The 23,899-nt window shown below is 60.8% G+C and overlaps 7 protein-coding genes and 1 non-coding gene across 8 annotated transcripts; 4 read left to right on the forward strand and 4 right to left on the reverse strand.

Annotated features, from left to right (window-relative positions):
* Positions 1–1,459: 1,459 nt before the first annotated feature.
* THITE_136230 (uncharacterized protein) lies at positions 1,460–4,724 on the forward strand (the record flags this gene model as incomplete). The annotated part of the gene is made up of 2 exons (XM_003658235.1): positions 1,460–1,582; positions 1,776–4,724. 2 exons carry the CDS (start codon positions 1,460–1,462, stop codon positions 3,816–3,818), a joined length of 2,166 nt encoding a protein of 721 aa, XP_003658283.1. The 3' UTR covers positions 3,819–4,724.
* Positions 4,725–5,184: 460 nt separating this feature from the next.
* Positions 5,185–5,256, reverse strand: THITE_t148. Its single transcript has one exon. It is a non-coding gene; the product is annotated as a tRNA-Cys (tRNA).
* An 838-nt stretch (positions 5,257–6,094) lies between these two features.
* On the reverse strand, positions 6,095–7,744 carry THITE_2124842 (uncharacterized protein). The gene is made up of 3 exons (XM_003658236.1): positions 7,500–7,744; positions 6,565–7,428; positions 6,095–6,505 (listed from the first exon to the last, which is right to left on the reverse strand). Exons 1-3 carry the CDS (start codon positions 7,710–7,712, stop codon positions 6,332–6,334), a joined length of 1,251 nt encoding a protein of 416 aa, XP_003658284.1. The 5' UTR covers positions 7,713–7,744; the 3' UTR covers positions 6,095–6,331.
* A 1,574-nt stretch (positions 7,745–9,318) lies between these two features.
* On the forward strand, positions 9,319–11,303 carry THITE_2124844 (glycoside hydrolase family 27 protein). The gene is made up of 5 exons (XM_003658237.1): positions 9,319–9,724; positions 9,786–9,879; positions 9,947–10,184; positions 10,264–10,470; positions 10,574–11,303. Exons 1-5 carry the CDS (start codon positions 9,617–9,619, stop codon positions 11,133–11,135), a joined length of 1,209 nt encoding a protein of 402 aa, XP_003658285.1. The 5' UTR covers positions 9,319–9,616; the 3' UTR covers positions 11,136–11,303.
* Positions 11,304–11,937: 634 nt separating this feature from the next.
* Positions 11,938–13,329, reverse strand: THITE_2059814 (uncharacterized protein; the record flags this gene model as incomplete). Its single annotated transcript, XM_003658238.1, has 1 exon — positions 11,938–13,329. The coding sequence occupies one exon, from the start codon at positions 13,327–13,329 to the stop codon at positions 11,938–11,940; it is 1,392 nt and encodes a 463-aa protein (XP_003658286.1).
* A 1,581-nt stretch (positions 13,330–14,910) lies between these two features.
* THITE_2124845 (uncharacterized protein) lies at positions 14,911–16,156 on the forward strand. Its single transcript, XM_003658239.1, has one exon. The coding sequence runs from the start codon at positions 15,117–15,119 to the stop codon at positions 15,705–15,707; it is 591 nt and encodes a 196-aa protein (XP_003658287.1). The 5' UTR covers positions 14,911–15,116; the 3' UTR covers positions 15,708–16,156.
* A 355-nt stretch (positions 16,157–16,511) lies between these two features.
* Positions 16,512–20,130, reverse strand: THITE_76016 (uncharacterized protein; the record flags this gene model as incomplete). The annotated part of the gene is made up of 4 exons (XM_003658240.1): positions 16,512–17,888; positions 17,937–18,015; positions 18,083–19,557; positions 19,693–20,130. 4 exons carry the CDS (start codon positions 20,128–20,130, stop codon positions 16,512–16,514), a joined length of 3,369 nt encoding a protein of 1,122 aa, XP_003658288.1.
* A 1,881-nt stretch (positions 20,131–22,011) lies between these two features.
* On the forward strand, positions 22,012–23,873 carry THITE_159718 (uncharacterized protein; the record flags this gene model as incomplete). The annotated part of the gene is made up of 2 exons (XM_003658241.1): positions 22,012–22,879; positions 22,933–23,873. 2 exons carry the CDS (start codon positions 22,012–22,014, stop codon positions 23,871–23,873), a joined length of 1,809 nt encoding a protein of 602 aa, XP_003658289.1.
* Positions 23,874–23,899: the final 26 nt, after the last annotated feature.

The raw sequence follows: 23,899 nt of genomic DNA on the forward strand, positions 1-23,899 counted from the left end.
CTTGGTGCACTGGGCCTGACAGGACCGCGCTGGGGGAGCGCTGTCAACCGGATTTGGAAATAACAAAGGCGGTTCTCATTGACCTACCGGGCAAAGGATTCCAGAATCCCGCGCAGGTGCCCTCGTGAGCACGGGGGGCTGCTTGCATGCTTGGGGTGCTGGTCCTGTCGAGCATTCACTTCACTACACCACTGGGCGGGTTGCGGATGCGCATCTGTCAGCACCTTACACTACACTAACTACCTCCCGCTGATGACCGATTGCTTCGCCGCACCCCACCAAACGACGTCGTGAAACACGGGCCAAGCGCAGCTTCTTTCCGCGGTCCACTGGCGAGCGACGCCGTAAGCCGCCGAAAAATTCCCGGCCAATGGTCCGTGGATGCCGCGCCATGGCTGGGTGTCCTCCAAAGCCGGGCACAGCTCACCCGTTTGGCTGACCATGCTGTGGCCAATTGTTGTCCTCTGCATCCAGCCAGGTCACAGAACCTCGCATTGCCTGCCGCCATGGACGCCACGAGACTCGGATGCGCGGTGCCCGACGGCGGGGTGGTTGTCTCGCACTGTTGGCTTGCGAGACATCTTCGGGCGGGATGGACTTTGGCAGATCAACAGCCTGGTTTGTGATGTTGGGGGAGTTCTGGGGTTTTCTACTCGAGAAGCCAGCCTCAGTCCATCTCCTTCCCCAGCGGGTATCCTTCTTCGTGTGCAACAGATGGGTTGCCAGATTCGTTCGTCACGCCGCCCAAGTGTCCTGCTTGGGCCGCCGAGACTGGCTCGCCGAGGGCAATCTGGGGTTGGTGGGCGGTGCCGTTGCATCAGCCATCAATCAAGAGCTTTCTCCCCGGAAAGACCCCTGTCAGCGCGCTAGTCGGTTACACCACACCGATGATCTCCAAGGCCACTCGTCACCTCTGCTCACGCCCAGGTGGGTGCGTCATGGTGTGCCTGGCACCGCATCCAGAATCCAGATGTTCCAGCGCCGTGTCTTCCCCCAAATCCTCCCACTCTCCCACCCACCCGCTTTGATCGGGTATCCAGCGTGCATTTCGACCGGACAATCTCGCTGCATCTTGTGCCGCGCCTCCCCCATCCCACCGCGCCTGTTCCCAACGTCCGCTCGAGCTCGAGGGTGGGTGGGTCGAACAAGAAGATCTTGACCTGCTGCAAGTCGAAGCCTCGCGGGAACTGGCCTCGATAAATAGTATATCATTTGCTCGCCCTCGGCCTGCCAATCCCTTCTTCTCCCCTTGCTTGCGTTCCCTCGCGTGCTTCATTTGCTTGCTTGGTTGCTTGCCAGAAGCACTCTTCCATCCAGTCCCAAACACGTTGCTGCCGGTGCAGCTCTGCCGCCGAGTGGTCCTTTCTAACCCTCGGCCCGGGTGAACCCTTGCATTTTGATCACAGGCTGCCGACGGTGACTCGCGCCATCACGGGCCACCCGGTTCGCCCCTCTCAGGATGAGTCAACACAGCGAAGTCGAGCAACTCAGGGCTTTGCTCGAGAAGAGTGAGCGAGAGAAACTCGAGATAATACAGAAAAGCGAGCGAGAGAAACTCGAGTTAATTCAGAAGCTCAACGATGTCAAACGCCTCGACAGCAACCCTCCAGGTGGCTCTGGCCGCTTACGGAGCAGCACAATGCCCCGCAGCGCCACAAACGGCCCCGGCCCGAGTCCCCAACCCAAGCCGGCCCAGCAGGTAAGGTCTCACTCATCATTCAAGCAATTATCTGGGTACAATGAGTATTTGGTTAATGCTCACGCAACTTCTCCAGGACCAAAGCCGGCCCATGAAGCGCTCAAAAACCACACATTCTTTCGGGTCCTCGACAACAGCGCCCATGATGCGGTCACGGTCGAGCGTCTCCCGCCCCGGTCCCAGTCAAATCCCCTTCGCTGGAACGGCACCCAGCCCTATCACTCTCCCCGTCACGCAGAACGGCATGGCAGTTCCCAATCCGGGGACTCCTGGCGACTTACTTCACCAGAGCCAGTTGCCATATGCCACCGTACCAGAAGGCCCCGTCTTGACCGGGCCATCTCAACATGGCGAGCTCGGGCGCGAAATTCCATTTGACGAGTTCTTGACCATGGCTGACGAGGACTTGTTCCCGACCATCTCGCCTGTCAGCATCCCCAACTCATCTTCACTACCCTCGCACGGGACAGGACAGTACCCGATGTCAAGCCTCCCTTCAGTCTGTGGGTCGCTGAGCTCGGGGCCGACTTTGGAGACCGCTCCCATGTCAAGGTGCAACAGCTCCGTGAACGACAGCGCCTCCATCGCGGGCCAGTTCAGCGAGATGGTCCGGATACAGTCACAACAGTCCGCTCGCAGCCACGTTCGGCCAGAGAGCTTCCACCTCAGCCCCAACGTCGCACAGCCGACGCTCCTGGGGAAGCGTCCGTCCGATGCATCAAACGTCATGGCGATGCAGGCCGGCTCATTTCCGCCCACCTACACATCACCTGCCGCAGTCGACGCCGCACAGCTGTCTCAACATCAGCACCCGATGGAGCCCTCCTTCTCGCAGTCGAGCATTCGGTCTGCCTCCTCTGCTGGCTCTGGCATCTCGCCCCACGACCTCAGCGGCCCTCACCTGAACAAGCACCTCACAATGGAGCGATCAGTGTCCAAGGACAGCGTCAAGTCGAACTCCTCCTGGAAACTACGCGCCAAGGAAGCCCTCGCTCGACAGAACCATGCCGCCAAATCTCGGCATCTCCAGCCGAAGCCGGCCGCGGGCTCAGCCAAACCCGAAGCCGATGCCGCCGCCGCCGGCTCGACGAAAGATGGAAAGGCCGTCATCGCCAAGACCAAGTACGAGCGGCCCAAGCACCCCAAGGTCATGTGCAACCAGTGCAACGACCATCCGGAGGGCTTCCGCGGCGAGCACGAGCTGCGGCGGCACACCGAGGCCAAGCACAAGAGCATGGTCAAGAAGTGGATCTGCCGCGACCCGGACCTGTACGGGATCGCGCACTCCGAGACCCCCGTCAAGCCGCTGCGGGACTGCAAGCAGTGCTCGCAGAACAAGCAGTACGGCGCCTACTACAACGCCGCCGCGCACCTCCGGCGCACGCACTTCAAGGTCAAGCCGCGGAAAGGCGCGGCCGGCTCCCGGGACGGCGCGGGCGGGGGCGGGGGAGAGGAGCGGGAGAAGCGCGGCGGCAAGGGCGGCGGCGACTGGCCGTCCATGAACGAGCTGAAGCTCTGGATGGTCGAGGTGACGGTGCCCATGGACCAGGCGGGCGCGCTGGTGCCGGACGGCACCGAGTCCGTCGGCGGCGTGGAAGCCGACGACTTCGACAACGAGTTCGCCGACTCCCAGTACAGCTCGCAAGCTGCTGGGGCTGCTGCTGCCCCGATGGCCATGGGTGCGGACGGCTTCGACGTCGCTGCCTTCGCCGGCGTCGGAGGCGGGTTCGGCCCCGTCGTCGACCCCACCGGCGCCTCGTTCCAGGGAGACCTGGACTCGCAGCTGTCGGAGCTGTACGGCAGCAGCGGCGGCGGGTCGTTCGGCGCCGCCGCCACCACGGACCCGATGTCCCTGCCAGGACTCCTCCCCGCCTCGTCTGCCGCGTTTGGCTACCGCAACAACCCCGACTTCAGCAGCAGCATGCAGCAGGGCACTCCCTCCTCCTCGCTGCTGGGCTTTGACGGCCATGCATACACCTCGCCCGTCTCGTCCACCGCGACGATTACGCAACCGGCCATGTTCGGCGACCAGCTGCTTGCCCCTGCCGCCATGCAGGTTCCGCGCGATGACCTGCCTGATTTGCCGTTTGAGCTCACCTTCTCCACGGCTGGTCAGTAGAGGTGCTGACGGTTGCTTTTTGGTGCGTCTCGCTTGGCCAATGGGCTAGGGGGCTCGGCCTGCTCTGTTGGATATATTATCTCCTGGCTTGCGCGGTTTATCTCGGCTTCTTTTCTTTCCTTTGCCTGGTCAGGAAGAGCTCGGCGCACCCGGCATCCGGCTCGCTTTGTCTGTTTCTTTCTCTCGTTCCAGCTCCTCCTCCCTTATCCGCGTCACGATCTCCTTGCAAGCTGTTCGTCCCCTGCTTCGCTTTTCATGTTTTCATGACTACGAATTTCTCTTATTTCCTGCTATTCTATATGCTCTTGTTTCCTACTATTCTTTATGATGGTTCATCGACACCGTCGGCCCCAGTCACTGTTGCCGCTCGTGCGGCATGCATGATTCAGTTGATGGGGATACGTTTTCGCAACAAGCGAAACTGCTCATGCGCCACCAGGTGCAGACATGCACCACGTTGATGCTGGCTCGACTTTTCTTTCGTCGACTAAGCATCTATTTCGACCTTCCTTTTCAGGCAAGGGGAATGCCCCGGTGGCTGGTGTGTGTTTCTTTCTCTTTGAGGTTTTTGGCTTCTTCTGTACGCCTTTTTATTACTTATGCCCTTTATCTGATTTGTGCCTCAGCGAGGCGTTGGACGGGCAAAAGTGTCGGTTTGGCTGGGCGTTCTTGGAAGACTTGGGGGCTTCAGAGAACTCACGACGTTATGAGGCTGGATATCATGACATGATTGCATTGCATACACGGGCTGGCTGGATACTGCCTACCTAATATGTATAGCGGCAGGAGTTTTGTTTCGAATCGTCCGCTGCGATTCGAGCTTGGGCACGGGATATTGGATTCCAAGTTGTATATAATTAGTTTTTTTACAACTACAAGGGAGTAGAAACAAGCTACAGTGGCCCCAGTCTACACTGAGCAGGATGCTCTCGAATTCGGATGCATCAGTGGTTCGCTGTGTTTACTTGAGACCCTCGGCCCTGGCGGTGACGGCCACGGCTTCATGGGGTTCAACAATGGGCCGCTGCACCAGCCCGGCCAGGTCTTTCCAGTTTGACTGAGCTGTGAAATCGTTGCTTGGTGACGTGGAAGCTGCGGCGGTAGAGAGGACAACGGAGGCTATTAAGCAAAGAAAGAAGCTGGGCACTGAGGCACTAAAGCTGTTCGAACGTTGAACAGGGGGATGAGGTAGGCTCATGATGGAAGCAGCTGGCGTACTCCGTGCAGAACAAGCTGGGGGCAGCCCAAGGCCCTGGAAGGGGACAAGCCGATGAGCAAACAGTCCAAGGCGATTGACTACCACGCGGACACATCCAGGGGCTCATCTCTCACTCCCCAGGTAAAAATGAGGGTTCGGCAAAAACCAAGGACGAGACGCGATTTGAACGCGTGACCTACCGGACTGCAGCCGGTTGCTCTACCCCTGAGCTACTCGTCCAGTGGGTAAAATTAGCGCCCCGAAAATTTCGTTTTCTGTGCAACCGGTCTGGCGCGCTGCACTAGACGCAAGCCACCCTTTAAGCAAGTGAATCACAGCCACGTAGGTAGCAAAGTCATTTGTTCTTGTCGCAGAAGGATTCGATGTGTTCACAACGGGATGTGATTGTGATGTGATACAACGCCATCTCCGCCCAGGCAGCCGCCGGGTTACAATCCGGTCTCTTTGTCTCCGCAGCTCCCCAGCCGATATTGTTATTGGCATGTTAAGATGTGGAGGGTTGCTAACAAATGTGTTCCCCAGATACACGGCTCACCTGGTGTGTTGTTGAAACTTCGTGGACGAAATCGCACCTTTTGTAGCAATGGGATTCGGCCTTGTCAGGACCGCAAATCACCTTTTTGGATTCAGAACATTTACTACTGCGACGGTAGGAATCGATGGAGTAGTCACGGGGCTCAATTGCCATGTACATTGCACTGCCGGTTTCCGGGGGGTTGCCGGTCTCACGCCGCCTTTGCATTGAGAGTGCAACAATCTAGTCTGTTATTCTCCGTATGGCCTGGGCGCATGTAATTCATGAGCACGCAGCCTATGAGCTTTGGGGGGTTTGTCAGGGAGCATGTTCCCAGACGTGGGGACGTGTTTCGCAAGATTTCGTTCTTGCGCCTGACAATTTGCGACCATGAAGTTCTCTGGACAGCTTCCTCTACTGAGCAGCTTGGCCGCAGTTGTCTCAGGGGCTGTCCATAATTTGTTCGGACGGGGTTGCTCAGGCGGTGTTTGAAGGTGGTGGAAAATGCTTCCAGAGGAGAAGGTGGTAGGAAGGAACATCAGGTCGCGGTTGGATGACATCAACGTATCAGATTAGTCGCGCTACGGTATCGTCTGTCTCTCTGCTACTCCCGGATGTGATCGTTCGTGTCGAAAACCCGAAAGCCCGAAAATCGCTGACAGAGAGAGGTCAAGGAAAAACATGCACCCAAAAACATGGTTTCCCCTGTGTCTCTGGGGGACACATATCCTAGCCCACCCCGCTGTATGAGGAACAGGGTGTCTAAGCCCGGTTCTTACCTCAGCGTCTTCTCCTCCGCGGTGCCGCTTCCTCCGGCTCCGGCTCCAGCTCCGGCCTGTTCATATCATCTAACGTCGGAGCCACGGCGGTCCAGGTGTCCGGCACGGCTGTCCCGCTGCCGCTGTCCTGGCTGTCGGGCGGTGCATAGGGGGGTTCGTAAGGCCTGACCCATGCCTGTTTCCAAAAGTCAGAGTCAGATGCAAGTAAATATGGAATCGGAATGCCTAATTTACCTCGTGATCCCTCGGAGCGCCCGCCGGGCCCTGCGACGGCGGCACGTACCACCTGCTCGGTCCCGCCTGGGCGCCATAGTAGCTCTCCCTCACCCCGCTCGCGTACGGCTCGTAATAGGGAAGCTCCGGAGGCCTGGCCATCTCGAAACTGCCGGATTCGGATGTCAAGCTGGGCGGGTCCTGCAGGTTCATGGCGCGCGAGAAGCGGGTGCCCAGATCCTCGGCCAGCTCGTCTCCGCTGGAGCCGGCGTAGCTGCCCACGCCGCCGGCGTAGTCCTCGGACTGGTTGTTGAGGATGGCGAGCTGCTTTGTCGCCGACGGACGCCTGCGCGGATCCATGCTGGCCATCTTGCGGATGTTGGCGTACTGCTCCATCTGGGAGATGTTGACGAGCCAGGCGTGCAGGTCGGGGACGCTCAGCTGGGAGCACGTGCGCCGGAACTCGACCGTGCGCGTCCACACGATGGTGGCGAACAGGGACCAGATGTCGACCTTGGCGGACTGCCGCTGGCGATGGAGGACCTCGGGAGCCATGAAGGGTTCGGTGCCCGCCGCCGTCCTCGCGAGGTTCGGGTCGTTGGAGAGGCCGAAGTCGCCGAGGCAGAAGCGGTAGTTGCCGGCCTCGTCGTACTCCCACAGGATGTTTTCCGGCTTGACGTCGCGGTGGATGATGCGGTGCGAGGCGATGCACTCCAGGGCGAGCAGCATCTGGCGCAGGACTACGTCAGAGAGAGCGTATTCGTCCGGCACGCCGACCTTTTCCACCAGCGTCTTCAGGTTTCCTTCCATCAGGGGCATGAAGATCTCGCCCCAGTTGTCGCCCCTCCCGCCACCTGCGCAGTCGAGAATCTTCAGGATGTGTTCCTGCTCGGGCACGTCAGCAGGACATACAGCAAGGGAAGCCCGAAGCATGAGGTGGACGGCAGCAGGCTCACGTGTCTGATCGAGTCGTCTCTGTTGATGCGGAAGAGGTTGGCGATTTCGCGGGTGGCGAACTCGAGGTTCCTGCCCGACAGCTTGTGGAATCTCTTGACGGCCATGACCTGGCCGTTGGTCGCATCTAAGGCCCACCACACGGAGCCGTACGAGCCGGCGCCGACCTCGCCGCCCAAGATGTACTTCTTCGTCCTCGCATTTCTCGGCCCCATGGTGTAGGGCTCGTCCTTGGGGAGTTGGTACAGGCCGTCGGACTGCCACAGGATCTCGAACTGGTACCACTGGGCCTGGCCGAAGGCGATGCGCGGGTTGATGCCGCGGGCGACCAGGACCGACTTGGCGCTGGAGCGGAACTTAACCGTGTAGCAGTGGTCGCGCGGGAGCGGCTCGACAGTGCCATCCTCGGAGTGGTCCCACAGCAGGACGGCGCCGGTCTCGGGGACGACCTGGAACGAGGCGTGGATGTCGTCGATGTGCGGCGAGCCTTTGCTGCTCGATCGCGTGTTGGGCAGGTAGAGGTCGGCATCGCCCTGGCCCAGCGTGAAGGTGTTCCTGTTGGGATCCGAGAGGTCGACATACAGACAGATGGTATCGTCAATGCGCACGCGCAGGTGCTCGTTCCGGGGGTGGTCCACCGCTTTCCGGGCCGCGGGGTTCAGGGGTGCCAGGGCAAAGGTGGGCGGCGCGGACACGGGATGCTCTTCCGGGGCGTTGTCATAGTGGCCGTCGTCCATGGTCGACCGGTACGGGGGTTGGCAGGCGGCGCGATGGGGGGGACGGGGACGAGGGGGGCGACGGGGTCGATGGGGGCGAGGAGCGCATTGGCGACGGATCGCAAGTGCGGGGTTCGGTGCATGCAAGCAACCTGTCGCGAGGGTTGCGTTGCCATGAACTTCTGAACTCCCCTTTGCTGGGCTTTGCTTGCCTACCGGGGACAGCTGGGGAGCCAGGGAGCCGGGGAGCCGGGTTCGCAGAGCGCAGGCGTGCAGACGGCGCCGGGGATGTACGGTCGCAGTCGAGTCGCAGTCGTGGACCCGTCGAGCTGCTGGCGCCGTGGGAGCCTGGCTCTCACAGCCTGCTGCTGCCGTGGGGGGCACCTGCAGGTATGCGGACGCGGGGGTAACCGGGTAGTACCTAAGCCGCAGCCGTTCCAACAATCAAGCTCGTCGGCGGCTCGCCATGTGACCGGACCGCTGCTTCATTGGCTCCTCCGGCAGGCCATCGGCACGACCAACGGTTGGGCAAGCCCGGATGTAGTCCCAGGTAGTTCCCATAGTTGTTCCATGATCCGTTTGCCAAGGGCGAATTCGGGCCTGGAACGAAGGGAATGCGCTAGGCTCGGCCGCTGAGAATCCGAGTGGCTTGGTTTCCTCAGCGTGCAAATAAGTTTGCTTTGTTCTCAGAATTTCAGGATCGCCTCTGATGGTGAACCAGTCCGAGTCCAAGTGCCCGACCGCATGCTGGCAGCACAAATGCAGATTACCGAGTCGCCCGAGTCGGTGATTTGAATCGGTGGCCCGAGGCCCGAAGTCTGAAGTTCCGACTCTGAATTGGGGGGGAAAGGGCGTCCTTCTGATAATTCGCGCTTAATTGTTAACGTGAACGAGCAGAGGCATGCAGTGGCTTCAATTATCTACAGAGTAGGTATTCTGTATCGTTCCATTAGGGTTATGGAAACACAGTACGTTCTGCACATCCGCCACTCCCGCACGCAATTGGGTCGCGTCAACAGGTTCGGCCCCTCATCGACCGGGAGGGAAATAAGGTTAAGGCGGTGATCATATTAGCCCCATATGCGATCGAGTGGACTTGGGGACTTGACAGTTTCAGCTCCACCAATCACCTCATGATCACACTCAGTGCATCGACACTGTCACCTGCAAAACGGGAGGCTCTTCGGGTTACCAGGTTGTGAGCCGGGTTAAGTCCTGGCGTTCATTGATTGGCGCGCGTCGAACAGTCGGCATCTGCTTTTCCAACAACGCATCAGCGGAACCTCGTCTCCGAGACGATCTCGAGGTATAAACCCACGAACATGATGCTCACGGTCTTCAACCTTTGGGACTGGCTCGCGCCGGCCTTTCCTGTGCCGTCTTTTGTCTTAGATTTTCCCGCCATGAAGTCTGCACTGAGCACTCTTTTTCTGGGCCTAGCCCAGTTGCCTATCGGCGAGTCTCTCGACAATGGCCTCGGCCGGACGCCTCTCATGGGGTGGAGCAGCTGGGTAAGCGCGAGCTGGACACCCAGGGACGACAAGAGATACATATATGTATTGACTGTGCCAGAACGTTGCGCAATGCAACGCTGCGTCGGCGAAATACGCGCTCGACACCGCCAACAAATTCGTTTCCCTTGGGCTCAAGGACCTCGGGTACCAATGTATGTTGCCCTCTCTCGCCCTTGTCCCACACACGGCGCTGAATCGTGGAATCATGATCGCCATCAGACATCAACATCGACGACTGCTGGTCCACCAAGTCCCGCAATGCAAGCGGCAAGCTCGTGCCCGATCCCAGCAAGTGGCCCGACGGCATCAAACCCGTGGCCGACAAGATCCACTCCATGGGCCTGAAGTTCGGCCTCTACGGCGATGCCGGCCAGATGACATGTGCTGGCTACCCCGGCAGCGAGAGTCACGAGGCGTCAGACGTCGCCCAGCTAGTCGAGTGGGGAGTTGATTTCTGGTACGGACAGTGCACAATGCCACGATATCTCCCTTGTCCTGTGCTAGGAGAAGACGTCGATCTCTAATTATTTCGCTAGGAAATTTGATAACTGCTACACACCGTGTCTGGACAACCCGCGCCCGCAGACATGCAGCCGCCCCGCGGGAAGCACGAAGACTTGGTACACCCCGATGAGAGACGCCATCGTGGGTGCCCAGAAATTACGCAATATTTACTTCAATCTGTGCAACTGGGGCCGCGACAACGTCTGGACTTGGGGTGCCCAGTACGGAAATTCCTGGAGGTACGCCCGGTGCGACATGAGACGCCCGCCCCTTTCTTCCGCCCCGTGCTTCCCGCAACCCCCCTTACGCACCCAAGTTGAACTCATGCTCACAATGCGCTAGAATTTCGGAGGATAACTGGGGCGATTTCGCCTCAGTCGCTCGGATCGCATCCATTGCAGCAGGTATTTATCAATACAGCGCCCCCGGCGGCTTCAACGACCTCGACATGCTCTACATCGGGTCCCCGAAGCTGACCACGAACGAGGAGAGACTGCACTTCGGTCTGTGGGCCATCACCAAGTCTCCCCTCGTACTGGGCCTCGACCTTGACAACATCTCCGACACGAGGCTCGCCATCATCCGCAACAAGGGCATCATCGACATCAACCAGGACCCCCTGGGCAAGGCCGCCACCACCTTCCGCCCGCCCGGCGCCCCCGCGCCCGTCAGCGGCCAGGTCTACCCCTACTGGGCCGGCCCGCTCAGCGACGGCGTCGTCATCGGCCTCTGCGCCGGCACCGCCGCCGGCACGTACACCGTCAACTTCACGGACGTGCCGGGCCTGGGCGCCGGGACGTACACCTGGAAGGAGATGTACACGGGCCAGACGGGCAATGGCACCAGCGTGTCTTTCAACATTGATCTACATGACATGCGCGTCATCAAGGTCACCAAGGCGTGAGGGGGACGGGCCATTCTGTATGCTGGAGAAGATGCAGTCTAGCCTCGAACTCGGAGGGAACCATCTTTGACAGTCGCCGGACTCGGGTATTACTTGCCACTACACTTCAGGGCATTGCGCTGCGTGATATTTCTGGGTAAATCAATTCGCCCAATTCTCAGGGGTCACAGTACCTAGTTCAACTCGAACGGCGGCATAATGTCATGGCGGACGCCATCTTTGCCGGCCTTGTCACGGTTTAATCTTCCTACATCAATTAGGAAGGCAGTTTCAACTCAGTCAGGCACCTGAGTAAGCAGCACTGACGCTCTTGTTATAAGACAAGTTTTTGGTTTCTACACTTTCGCGGTGCGGTCTGCTTGACTGGGGGAAGAACGGTGGTGTGTGTTGAGGAGAGTGTGGTGGCGGGCGAGGAAGTTGTTTGATGAAGGAGGGAAGGAAAAGAAATTATCTAGGGTTATCAAGAATAGGTACCGAAGGAGGAAAGGAAATTGTCGAGGAAGGAAGGAGTCATTTTTGATGAAGGAGGTCAAGATCACACAGCATATCATCAGGAATCGAGAACCCGGGACTGAGCAGGAAAGATAAGTTGGCAAGTCCAGGAAAACATTTTTGAAACAAGGAAGTCGGCAGGAAGTTGGGAGGTTTAGAAAAAGTGACCTGGTCTTGAAGGATAGATGCGCATGGTAGAAAGATTCAGATATAGCGAGTAGAAGGTATTTCCTCTATCAAAACTTCCAAGGCACCGCGTCCAGGACGCCGGCCCGTATTTTTTGTAGCGACTTCTCATACTTGTTCACATCTATGCTTGCTGTGCCTCTGATTCTTCCTGCTTCTCGTGTTTGTACAGCTTAACGTTGAGGAACATGATGAACAAGCCGAAATCATAGACCAGGCGCAGCGCCCCTGCTACGACAAAGGCAATCCAGAACCTGTCGCCCCCCGCCAACAAGCCCGTCATGGTTGGCCCTGCGGCCGACGCCAGCGTGCGTAGCATGGAGATGATGCCCAACACTGCCGTGCGCTCAGCGGGCCGGACCACGGCCGCAATGAGCGCGGCACGCGGGCCCTGGTCCATGTTGTTGAGTCCGAGGCGCACGAGCAGCAGCGCAACCATCAGCGGCACGCTCGGCGCCAGAGGGAACAGCAGCACTGCCATACTGCTTGGAACATGGGTGAAAACCATCGTCCGGACCAGCCCGATGGACCGTGCTAGCGGTCCGGCAAAGATGTTCGAGAGCGACGCGAGTAGGTAGCTGGCCGAGATGATGTCGCCGAGCGCCGACTTGGACAGGCGGAACTTGGTGTCCATAAAATATGTGGTCAGCGAAAACGAAGTCATTCCGTCCGAATAGGAGTCCAGCATCAGCAAAAACACCAATGGTCCCACGACAGTGAGCGTCTCCGGCGAGATCCGGGCCGCCCAGCTCCTCCGGGACTTCGGTTCTTCTTTCCCATCCCCATTCTCGGCGTCGCCCCTGAGCAACGGCTCCGTCTCTGGGCCTTGCCCCCTCTCCCCTTCCCCGCTCCATCTTAGCTCGCACCGCGCCGACAGCATAGCCGCGCATGCCATGTTGACGACCCCGGCCACCACGTACAACCCAAAGACCCCGTGGTAGGCACTCAGCAGCGTCCATCCGTCCCTGGCCCTCAGCGCCTCCACGATCCGCCCGCTGGCCTCGGTCCCGATGGCCGTCGCCAGGCTGGCCAGCGTGACGTACCACACCAGCACGTCGGCCCTCGTGTCCGGGCCGGTCAGCTCGGCGAGCATGGACTCCTCGATGGCGCGGAAGGGCCCGAAGTCGCCGCCGGTGGCGCTGATGACGCCGACGACGGCGGCGGCCAGCAGGACCCAGAAGTTCTCGCACAGCGCGAACACGGCGCCGCTGACGACCATCAGGGCGGAGCCGAACAGCAGGGTGCGGCGGCGGCCGGCCCGGTCGGCGATGAGCGACAGGGCGAGCGAGAGCGCGACGTCGCCGAGCAGCGTCAGCGTCATAAAGGCTCCGATGCGGGCGTCGGGGAAGCCCAGGGCGGCGAAGAAGAGGGCCAGCACGAGCGAGCTTGCGCCGTAGGCGAACATACGGCAGCTGCGGGTCAGGATGATCAGCGCGGCGTCGCGGCCGGCCGCCGAGACGGACAGCAGGCCGGAGCCCTGGAGGAGGCGGCGCCCGAGAGAGGTGGGTGGGAGCATGGTGCGGTGGGTGGCCAGGATAGTAGGTTATACAGGAAGGTAGTCACCCCGTGATTACGGGGGATTGGGGGGGGTGGTTTCTAAGCAAGGACGGCTAAGGTGATGAGCGGCCGATGGACTTGGCCGGTGTAACTCTTTCCGTATTTCTTTCCCTCGTATGCCAACCCAGAACGAACGTCCGCCTGAAGGGCACACTGGCTACCCAACATATATACCCGTCACCCCCTCCGTGGTAGACCACGAGAGGGGAGAGGGGCCTTCAACGCTTCCCCCGCTCCAACTCGGGCCTGGCAGGTGAGCTCCAGCGTACGCTCGGCTCGTACCAGCGCATCGTTGCATCGTGATGGTTGACTCCGCAAGAAGAATGACGACAACCCCCTTCCACGGTTTCCAAAATGGAAACCGGCCTCCGTTGAGGAGACACACAGGAGAGGTGGATCATCAGATTCACCTCGCCGGTGCGGACTGGAAGGTCTGCGGCGGGCGTAGCACCGTGTGTTCGTTTTTGCTTCCATTGCACCATCGTGGCTCGTTTGAGACGTCGTGTCCGATTGTTGTTACATGATTGGACCCGTCTTGCCCGTTCAGTTATCAGGTAGGGATATATAATACCGCGGCGCGCTCGCTCTAGAGTAGTATCGCCTAGCACGGTGAACATTGCTGTGCCTCTTGCGCCTCCGGGCCCCTGCCACCGACGTTGGAACAGGCAAGGTAGACAATGTCTGGAATCCAGAATAGATCTGTACATACGGGACTCCCGTCCTCGACGGGCTCTTACACGGTAGGCAAGAACTGGCGTCAAAGCAACACACTCTAGAGTACCAACTTATGGAAGACGTAGGTATGTATATATGGCCCAACTGGGCATCTTCTGTCTCAGACAGACTGTGGTCCTGTCACTAACCAGCAGTCTCTACCCGTGCCGCGCCCCCACGTTTAACCTCCGAGGCCCACTCAGCAAGTGGGTGCTCAACCCCCAAACGCCCACTCTTTGATGAGATCCGGATCAAAGCGCTTCAATTGCCACAACCGAGCGGAGCTTTCTGAATCCTTCGAGACCGAGTGGTCCACATGAGCGCTTACCTAGTATACCTATATACGGGTAAACCCTGAAGCCGAAGTTGCTGCTGTTGCCCGAGAATTTACGGTATCCAGGGACTGTCTTGCACTTCTTCTTCTACCAGTCCTTTGCCCAGCACTTTGGCTTTGACGACAGCGTAGGCGGCCCTGGAAAGCATTCTTGCGCAACAATGGTGGCCTTGGCTCTAGGATCCGTCTAGATGTAGTTAAATGCTTCCAGTAGACACCTCTACTTCGAACGGTTTAGAAAGCTCCAGGTTTTGGCTGCAATGTAGTTATTTCGTTCAAGCCTTCAACTTGTTGCCGAAAATCGGGTGTTTGGCTACAGTGGACGTTTTGGCCCCTCAGCACCCCACTCTTTGCCGCGGGTCGCGGAGGCTCCGAGGGGCTGGAGTGGGGGTGTGGCACGGGTAACTATCCGTAACGTTACACTATTCCTTACGGATACATACCAGGTAACTTTCCCGCTTCGGCATCAAAGTCCAAGCCGAGGCGGAGTGGCGACCGGGCAGACCCGCAGGAACCCGAGCGGCGTCATGCATCCGAACTCGGTTCTTCCCGTCAGTCCCGGAGCCTCGATCCTTTTGCCGCGCACCGCAACACAACCACAACCAAGCCCAAAGCCAAACCCCAAACCAGACTTGCACCAGCTCAACAACTTGAGGTTGCAACCAATCATCATCACAAAAAGGAAAACACCAAAAATAATGTCGCGGCTTTTTCGCACGTGCCTCCCACATCCGCTCCTCCCGTCCATCCCACGCCACCAGCTCCCCCCAACCGCGACAGCGACGACCCGCCGCCGCCTCTCCAGCACCCCCGCCCGCCGGCGCGCGAGCTCCTTCTTGCAGAACGCCCCCGCGCCGCCGCGCCTCCCGCCCGACCAGCAAGCCGAGTTCGAGCGCCTCCAGCGCGCCGCCGAGGCCGCGCTCTCCTCGCACACCACCGTCGGCCCCGCGCCCGCCACTGAGCAGCCGCAGCAGCAACCGCTTACAACCTCGCGGCACGTCTCGATGCCGCTGCCCTCCGCACAACCACACCCACACACTGCGCAGAAACCTCCAGCCGCCCAGACACAAGCCACCACCCCGGCAGCAGGAGCAGCAGGAGCCGCAGCCGCGCCAGTCCTCGGGCCAGAGGCGGGGTCGTTGAGCGGCGGCATCCGGCGGGGCGCGCCGCCCGAGTTCGAGGGCGATCGGAACCCGCGCACGGGCGAGGTGGGCGGGCCCAAGAACGAGCCGCTGCGGTGGGGCAGCACGGGGGACTGGAGCTTCAACGGGCGGGTAACCGATTTTTGAAAGTCAAGTTTTATAGAGACACGATATCGAGCCCCCCGGGGGGAGGGGGGTGGAGCGGGGTGGCTAGGATACGGAGCAGGGCGGTGGATTGGCATGGAAAGGTAGTGTAGATTTGTTTATTCGGACAACAGATGTCTAGATTTGGGCGCTTGGAATGGCGACGAGAATGGCCTGGACGCTTCGCGTGGGCCTTGTCACGCGCCCCTGGTCCATCGTTGTCGGACTGGGCGGCCGACGTGGTATATTGTGTAATGGACGGAGGAGAGGGAGGCCGGTTGGATCTGTCTTTGGGTGCAAACTGGCACAGCTGGATTCTCTGCTGCAGGCGGGACGATTTGGTCTGCAAGTTCCAAGGATGGCTGCATGGAAGAGGCACGACAGGTGAGCGGATAAGCTGCAAAGTCGCATCTCCGCACTGAGGAAAACAAATACCTCGGGTCGCTGCCCGTCCTGGTGGTGTAGTGGACATTGGATATTGTATGTACAGTACACGTAGGTGTATCTGCCGCTCGAGCTGCCTCAGTTACCCACACCTTAACACCATGCCGGGGGCCAAGAAAACCAGACAAGAAATCACGGGCAACTTGGACAGGTGCATGTCCGCCATCAATCTATAGCATTCACCCCCGTGCACTCACAACCCAGCTCCGAGCGCCACACCGAGCGAAACAAGTCCACGCCACGGAGCAAATATCAAGCCAGGACCAACACCACCAATGCATTCCCATCGCAGCAACCGCTTCAATTCCGTAAAATAAATCCAGCCGCGGGGCGAAGCAAATGCTCTCCTGGAGCCTCCAGAGCCTACTCCGGTTGACCGGTGCCGGCCTCTTTCTCCGCCTCCACGTTCTTCGCCTCAACCTTCTCAACTTCGCCCTTCTCGGCTGCACCCTTCTCAGCCGGGGTCGCATCCGGCTCGTTCTGGGCATTACCATCGTCTCCCTGTGCTCCCTGGCGAGGGTCCTTTTCGACGGTGGAATCTCCCGCCTTGCGAGCCTCGGCCCCGCCCTCCGTTGGTGCGTTTGCCCCTTGATGGCCGTCCTGAGCTTCACGGTTGTGAGCCTCAACCTTCTGCTGTTCCTGTTGTTCCTGCTGCTCCTGCTGATGTTGCGGCCGGTCGCCCGCCGGCCCCCGCCGGTTCTGGTTTTCCTTGTCGCCCTCGCTCGGCGGCTTGCTGATGCTCTGCTTCCACCAGCCCATCGAATTGTCGTTCTCGCCGCCGCTCGCCCCCGTCGGCTGGCTGCTGATCCACGCCGGCGTCTTCTCGATTTCCGCCAGTACCTTACGCATGCGTTCACGTCTCGCTTTGCCTCGGAGGCGCCCCTGCAGCGCGGCTCCGTTGGTGACCCACCGCAGACCAATCACCATAAAGCTGATGCCGTCGTGGACGGCGCGATGCCGTGGTTCTCCAGCCTCGCCGCCGACAACACCGCCGAACTCACGGGACTTGATGCCGAAGCGGGTGGTCGAAGCGTATTTCTCCAGGCGCGGGAGGATGAGCAGCGTGACGTGCAGGTCGCGGTTCGCCGGGACCTGCATCGGGCCGCTCTTCGGCGGTTCGGTCAAGACCATCAAGGACGACTGGGAAGGTTGGGACGTGCCGGGTTTTGAGTCCTTGGCGCCACTTCCGCGCGCATTCAGCAGCTGTGGCATATCGGACACGCTGTAGCCCTCGTCGAGGCCCAGCATGCTCACGTCCACGTCCTCGGGCCACTCGCCCCTGATCCAGCCGGCGTGGATGCACGCGGCGATCACGTCCGAGTCGTCGGTGTACACGTCTGTGCCCCAGAGTGCCCGCCTCGACGTGATCTCCTCTCGCGCGGCAGGCGTGAGGTGCTCCTTGCCGATCTTCATTGTCAACGTGCAGTTCTCTTTGCCCTCGATCAGGTCCCATGGCAGCGGCTTCGGCGTCGACTTGTACCCACTACGCGGCGGCCGTCCGGTCCGCGGATCCTGCAGTCTTGCCCGTTTGAGAATCGGCTCGTACACGACATCGCCTAGATGGGTGCGCGGGCGGTCCGCCACGCTGTCCAGGACAGCCTTCGAGGTGACGATTTGTTTCGGTTTGGGAAGAACAACAGGAGACGGGCTCCGAGGTGGCGGGGCGGGTCTGGCATTCGACGGACCCGGGCGAGGGGCCGGAAGATGCTGATGGTGATGTTGGTGTTCGGCCGGAACATCCTTCGACACACCGAATGTCGGCGAGGGCAACGGCGTGGTGCCCTTGACGTTCCTAAACTGAGCATTTCCGGCAAGGGCGGGCGATGCAACCGGCTCCATATTGTGATGATGGTGGTGATGATGGTGACTAGAAGGTGTTAGATCCCGCCCGCATGTGTTGGAAACAGGGAGAGACGAAAAAGAAAAGAACGTACTGATGATGGTGGTGCGCATGTGACTTGGCCTTTTTCACCCGACTCCCCACAGGCGTTTGCCTGCCGGTACTACCCTCTTCGTCCTCCTCTTTCAACTTCCTCCGCTTGCCGCGAGCCGTCGCCTTCACAACTTCGACCGGTAGCTCGGGAGGGCCGCCATCCAAGTCCTCACGGCGAAGCGCGCCTGCCGGACCATACGCAAGCTGGGCGCCCGCAGGAACGGGGCTTGAGAGGTTGCCGACACCGGTTCCTATGCCGGAGAACATGCGCCCAAACTCGCTCTTGATCCCCGGCTCAGAGGCGGGGCCCGCCAGCTGGGGCTGGGCCCCTTGTACGGCCTGCGGCAGAGGAGAAATGCGCCCCTTGCGGTTGATCTCCTGGATTCCCAGTAGATTTCGCTGGTGACCATGCGGAGTGCCGACCTCCTCGACACTTCGGTTGCGCGACGGTTCGTACGTTGAAGATGCCGCACCACCGTATGCAACGGACGGGGGAGGTACGGCAGCCTCTTCCTGGCTACGTTGAGGGTGCTGCGGAAGGTGGCGATCCACGTGCATTGCGCTGGCACGCTGCCGATCCGGGGAGTCATAGGGTTGCGCGTGTGCTGGACCCGGGGGAGGGAGGCTCGGTTGGTGGTGAGAATGCGGAGGCGCGTGATGGCGATCGGCCGGCCCCGAGGGATAGAGATGCGGCCCGTTGTAGTGGGATGCTGTGCTCGGCGGGTAGTCTTGATGTCTCGGAGGGTGCATGGCGGGGTCGTAGGGTGCCCGTGCCGGCTCATAGCCGGGTCTCGGCCAGTGGCCCTGGTCTCTAGGGTCCGGAGGGCGGCCGTACTGATGCGCCCGTTGTTCCGCTTGTCGCGCGTACTCGGGTTGAGGGATCCCCGGGGCTCGAGGCGGCTCGCCCCCGCCCATGGCTCGAAGCTCCATTTCCCGGTCCTGCCGTTCCCGGTCCTGCCGCTCTCGGTCCGAAATGTACCTCTGCTCCTCATACTTGACCGCCCTGATGGGGCGCTCCGGATTATATTCTTCCGATGGCCGCAGCTCCTCCCTGTGCACGTACATCTCACTTGGCGCCCTGCCCGGTTCGGCCGGTCGCGGCGGGCCGACGTTTGAGTAGGCCCTCGGCGGGCTAATCGGCCTGGGAGGCACCGTGCTGCCAGGCATGCGAGCAGGCTCCCGCCCTTGTTCTGCGGTGGGCAACGGGGGAGGGGGAGCTCTCTGCGGATACGTCTGTGGAGTCCCGTACCGCGGCACTTCAGGGGTTGAATGGTATGGGGGAGGCGATGCAACGGCAGACGCTCTCGGGTCTCGGCTTTCGTACGACCTGCGATGTTCGGGAGTCTGGGGTCGCCGGTAGGCAGCGTACTCGGACGTAGTTGTCGCTTGCGTCCGAGGTGACGCGTGTAAGGACTGGCTGTACGGCGGGCCCGGGGCACCGGAAGATGGCCCCGGATGGTATTGAGGCGCGGCCGGCTCGCGCGTCGGTGGAGGACCGCCCAACATGGAGGATATCGACATGCTGCTCCCCGAGCTGCCTGTTCTGGGCAGGGATTCCAGGGCAGGAAGCTCGCGCGCGCGGGGAAATGCAGTCGGCGGCCCGACCGAGACGGGCGGCGGCCGAGGCTGTGGCAGGCCATAGGGTGGGCCGAGCTGATGGGCACTGGGTCCCTGACTCTGGTGCTGTTGCGGCTGGGGCGGTGAGTTGGGGGGAGGCATGGCGCGAGCAATGGGGGGCCCGGATGTGATTGACGACGCGCTCTGATGGCGAGAATGTGTCGAGGTTGCCATGGCGCTCGGCCCGTGCTCGGGGGGGTATTGTCGGGAAGGTGGGTAGTACGGCGGCGGATCGGACGGCTTGCGCGAGTGCATGTCGGAGTACGGAGCGGCGTTGGCCGGAGGGTGCGATGGGCCGGGCGGGTAGGGCGACTGCGAGGTCGGCGGAGGCGGAGGCGGACCCGAAGCGGAAGCAGGCCCAAAGGACGGCCTGCTGAACGGCGAGGCACCGTTCCGCGAAAACGGGTGTTGCGATGGCTGCCGCGGGTCCATCGCGGGCGGCTAGTGGGTGTTGGCCCAAGCAATCGGTATGTGCCCGACTCTCGACGCGCGCGTGCTTTGCGGTGTTTGCTGGGTGCTAGTGAAGTGCTGCGTGCTGCGTGCTGGTTTGGCCGCTCGATCGATGCAGCAACTTTGCGAAGGAGAGAGCCCGACCCTGGGCGCGGGAAGCACCGAGAAATTTTGCGCCCTGTTCCTGTCTGGGCTGCGGGTGTTCTGGGGAAGGAGCGGTTGGATCACCCACTTGCAGATGTGTGGTCCCGCAAAAATGACCAGCAAACCTGGCCCGAGCTTGCTGTCGCATGTTCGGGAGGAGCGCCCCTGGTCTTGATTGGGAGAATGAATCGCCAGTCGGGGTATGTGGGACCCCGACCTCCAAAAGCAAGAGCTGGCTGGCAGGGATGTTGGGCGCTAATCACTCACGCGGTGGCAGGGTGCAGGGGTTGGAGCTCGATCAGATCAGAGGAGCAGCAGGCGGCCAAGTCAACTGCCGGCCAGTCCAGGCCTCCGACTCCGCACTTGCATGAGGTAGGCAGGTACACAACCTGGACCGAATGGTTCCTTGGTTTGCAGGTGAAGCAGGAAGCAGCAGGGAATTTTCAGCAGGGCGGCCCGCACAGGACTGTGTATTCCGTCTTCGGTCCTCATGATCCTTAAGGTACACCTGCTGCTTCACCGCCGGCATTGACCGTCATCGCAACTCGATTTAACGGCCCCGGGCGCAACCCTGGTGATTCGCCCTGTCTACACAGTATTCCGTACACAGTAAAATTTACCGTCACAGGGCGGAGGTGGGTAAGCACCTCCATGGTCGCGTTGCATCCGGATCCGTTCGCAGCGTACAGATTAACCGCATCTCCGCGTGCCTTGCCGTGTGAATCACCACTGGATGGCGCTGCAGGCTAGCACGGCTTGGCTGCCACGGTGGAGTGGAAGGCGTGGAGGGTATGGCGCGTGATGGCGGGGCCAGTTCCATCTGTTTTCGGCGGGGTCATTGTTGGAGACCGATCAGGTTTGAAGCTTTCGCCTCGAGCACTGCTTCTCTTCCTGTGGCAGATTCCAGCTTCCCACTACCCTCCCATCCATGGGGGCTCCGAGATGGCTGGGCTGCTCACTGCTCGGTGGCGACTCCGCGATGTACAGAATGTCACACGGCAGTTCCAGCGCTCGTTAGGACTTGGAGGTGGCGCCGGAACTGGCCCTCCATGTTACGGATACAATCAACTCGCCGATGCCGCATAGTACCACTGCGGACGCAAACGAGACCACCCCACATGCTGTTCCACGAGCCGTTTGACTGCCATCGTGGTGCATATACCAGGACTGCGAGATGGATGTACCCTTATCCCTCGGATACATGCCGTTTGACGGCCGAGCGTTCCGGCAAGCGTTTCCACTCGGCGGGCAAGTCCCTTTGAAACCTTGGAACACCGCCTAGACGGCGAAGAAGTGAAGGGCAGACAGCCGGGAAGCGCATTCCCCAGCTTGAAATGGCCGAGGTAAACGGCAGGCGGCAGGCGGCATGCGCCATCCGTTCCACTGGCATCAAAGGGACCTGACTGTTACGCTCCCGTCCCCTCCCGCGTCGTCGCTTCCTCCAGGACGGGACGGCTGCGGGTTCCCGCACGGCAAGCGCGATGCCAGCAATCACACGTCTATAGGGAAGGTACCAGTTAATTATCTATAATGAGACGGCAGCCAACCCTCCAGTCAGGAGGGGAATTTGCGGCACGCTACCTTACCGGGCTCTCTAAGTCCCTTGCTTCTTGTCTTCCCACACTTCTCACACTCCTTCGTAGGCATCCGACTGCCTGGCCACGCGGGACACTCAGGGAAGTCCGAGGAGGAAACATTCAGCAGACACCCAAAGAAGCCATGGCTCGCTCGGCCATGTTACTGTGTCCCGTGCTCGTGCTCGTGCTCGCTGCCGCAGCGTCGGCTCGTGTCATGGACCGAGTCGACGGCCTGCCCCGGGGCTGGCAGCGGCAGCGGGCCGCATCGCCCGACGATCCCATTTTCCTCCGCATTGCCCTCAAGCAGCAGCCCGAGCGTGCCTTGGCTCTGGACCAGGCCGTGCTCGACATGTCGACCCCGGGTCATCCCAACTACGGCATGCACATGACGCGTGACGAGCTGAGGTCCTACACAGCTCCCTCCGACACCAGCGTCTCCGTCGTAACCCAGTGGCTCCGCGAACACGCCATCCAGCCCTGGGTCGACCACGACTGGGTCTCCTTCACCACCACGGTGCGAATCGCCAGCGAGCTGCTCGACACGCAGTTCGCCTGGTACCGTTACCTCGAGGGCACGGGTGCTCCCGTACTCCGGGCCCTCGCGTACAGCGTGCCGGACCGCGTCGCCGCCCACATCGACCTCGTGCAGCCCACTACCCGGTTCGGCCACCTCGGCGCTCGGAGGCCCACCATCTTCGAGACGTTCCCGCTCGAGAGTGGCGATGATGACGCGGGACCCGGCACGAAGAACAAGTTCGTCGAGGATGACCCGTCGTGCGCCCTTGGAGTAGTCACGCTTAGCTGCCTCCGGTTCCTATACAATATCCACTACAAGCCCACTGCTTCCGGTGCCAACAAGGTGGCCTTTGCCTCGTTCCTCGAGGAGTATGCCCGGTACGATGACCTGGCGACGTTTGAGGACGTCTACATGACCGGTTGGCAAGGCCTCAACTTCACGGTTGAGCTTGTGAACGGAGGAGACAACGACCAGCATAGCAAAGCCGACAGCAGTAAGCCATGTTGCTCTCTCCGTCTTTCGTTCCAGGCCCTGACGCTCAAACAGTGGAGGCCAACCTCGACGCCCAGTACCTCCTCGGCATCAGCCACCCGATTCCCCTCGTTGAGTACAGCGTGGGTGGTCGCGGTCCGCTCGTCCCGACGGCGAATCAGCCTAGCCCGCCCGGCAGCAACGAGCCATACCTCGAGTTTCTCCTCTACATGGCTTCGCTCAACGACTCGGCTCTGCCGCAGACCATCTCGACGTCCTACGGCGAGGAAGAGCAGTCGGTGCCCCGCGACTACGCGCTCAAGGTCTGCGACATGTTCAAGCAGCTTGGCGCCCGCGGCGTTTCGGTTCTCTTTGCCTCGGGAGACTCGGGGCCCGGGAACCGCTGTGAGAGCAACACCAACAACGCAACGTACTTCGAGTCGACGTTTCCCGCCGGCTGCCCGTGGGTGACCGCCGTGGGCGGGACAACGGGCGGGACGGCAAGCAACTCGCCAGAGAGGGCCGCGTCGTTTTCCAGCGGCGGCTTCAGCATCTACCACGCGCAGCCTGTCTGGCAGAGGGACGCCGTGGGGACCTACCTGGAGGGCATTGGCCAGACGTACTCGCAGTTCTTCAACCGCTCCGGCCGAGGAATCCCGGACATTTCTGCCCAGTCCCAGGGCTTTTCGGTTTGCAACCGGGGGAAGTGGTCGAGCATTGGAGGGACCAGTGCTTCGACGCCCGTCGTGGCGGGAATCGTGGCGCTGCTGAACGCCGCCCGCAAGGCGCAGGGGAAGCCGCCCCTGGGGTTCCTGAACCCTTGGCTGTACAACAACTCGGCCGCATTTACGGACATCACGACTGGCGCTGCGATCGGGTGTGCCAGCAGGGCCGAGTTTGGCGGTGATGGCGCGTGGTGGAACGCCACGACCGGCTGGGACCCCGTGACGGGGTTGGGAACGCCCTTGTTCGACAAACTGTTGGAACTGGCGGCGCCTGGGACGAATAATGCTTAAGTGAGAGGGAGGAAGAGATGTTGAGT

This window comes from Thermothielavioides terrestris, chromosome 6 (genome assembly GCF_000226115.1).
Source record: "Thermothielavioides terrestris NRRL 8126 chromosome 6, complete sequence".
In the NCBI taxonomy this organism is placed as follows: domain Eukaryota; kingdom Fungi; phylum Ascomycota; class Sordariomycetes; order Sordariales; family Chaetomiaceae; genus Thermothielavioides; species Thermothielavioides terrestris.

What these genes read in the sequence shown, in the direction of transcription:
- THITE_2124842 (XM_003658236.1), bottom strand. Translation starts at nt 7,712, where the DNA reads ATGGGGCCGAGAAATGCGAGGACGAAGAAGTACATCTTGGGCGGCGAG. An exon ending in GAGACGACTCGATCAGACAC is followed by an intron (nt 7,429 to 7,499) that starts GTGAGCCTGCTG and finishes GTGCCCGAGCAG; the next exon opens with GAACACATCCTGAAGATTCT. An exon ending in GCGCTCCGAGGGATCACGAG is followed by an intron (nt 6,506 to 6,564) that starts GTAAATTAGGCA and finishes TTTTGGAAACAG; the next exon opens with GCATGGGTCAGGCCTTACGA.
- THITE_2124844 (XM_003658237.1), top strand. Translation starts at nt 9,617, where the DNA reads ATGAAGTCTGCACTGAGCACTCTTTTTCTGGGCCTAGCCCAGTTGCCT. An exon ending in GAGTGGGGAGTTGATTTCTG is followed by an intron (nt 10,185 to 10,263) that starts GTACGGACAGTG and finishes TTATTTCGCTAG; the next exon opens with GAAATTTGATAACTGCTACA. An exon ending in CAGTACGGAAATTCCTGGAG is followed by an intron (nt 10,471 to 10,573) that starts GTACGCCCGGTG and finishes ACAATGCGCTAG; the next exon opens with AATTTCGGAGGATAACTGGG.
- THITE_2124845 (XM_003658239.1), top strand. Translation starts at nt 15,117, where the DNA reads ATGTCGCGGCTTTTTCGCACGTGCCTCCCACATCCGCTCCTCCCGTCC.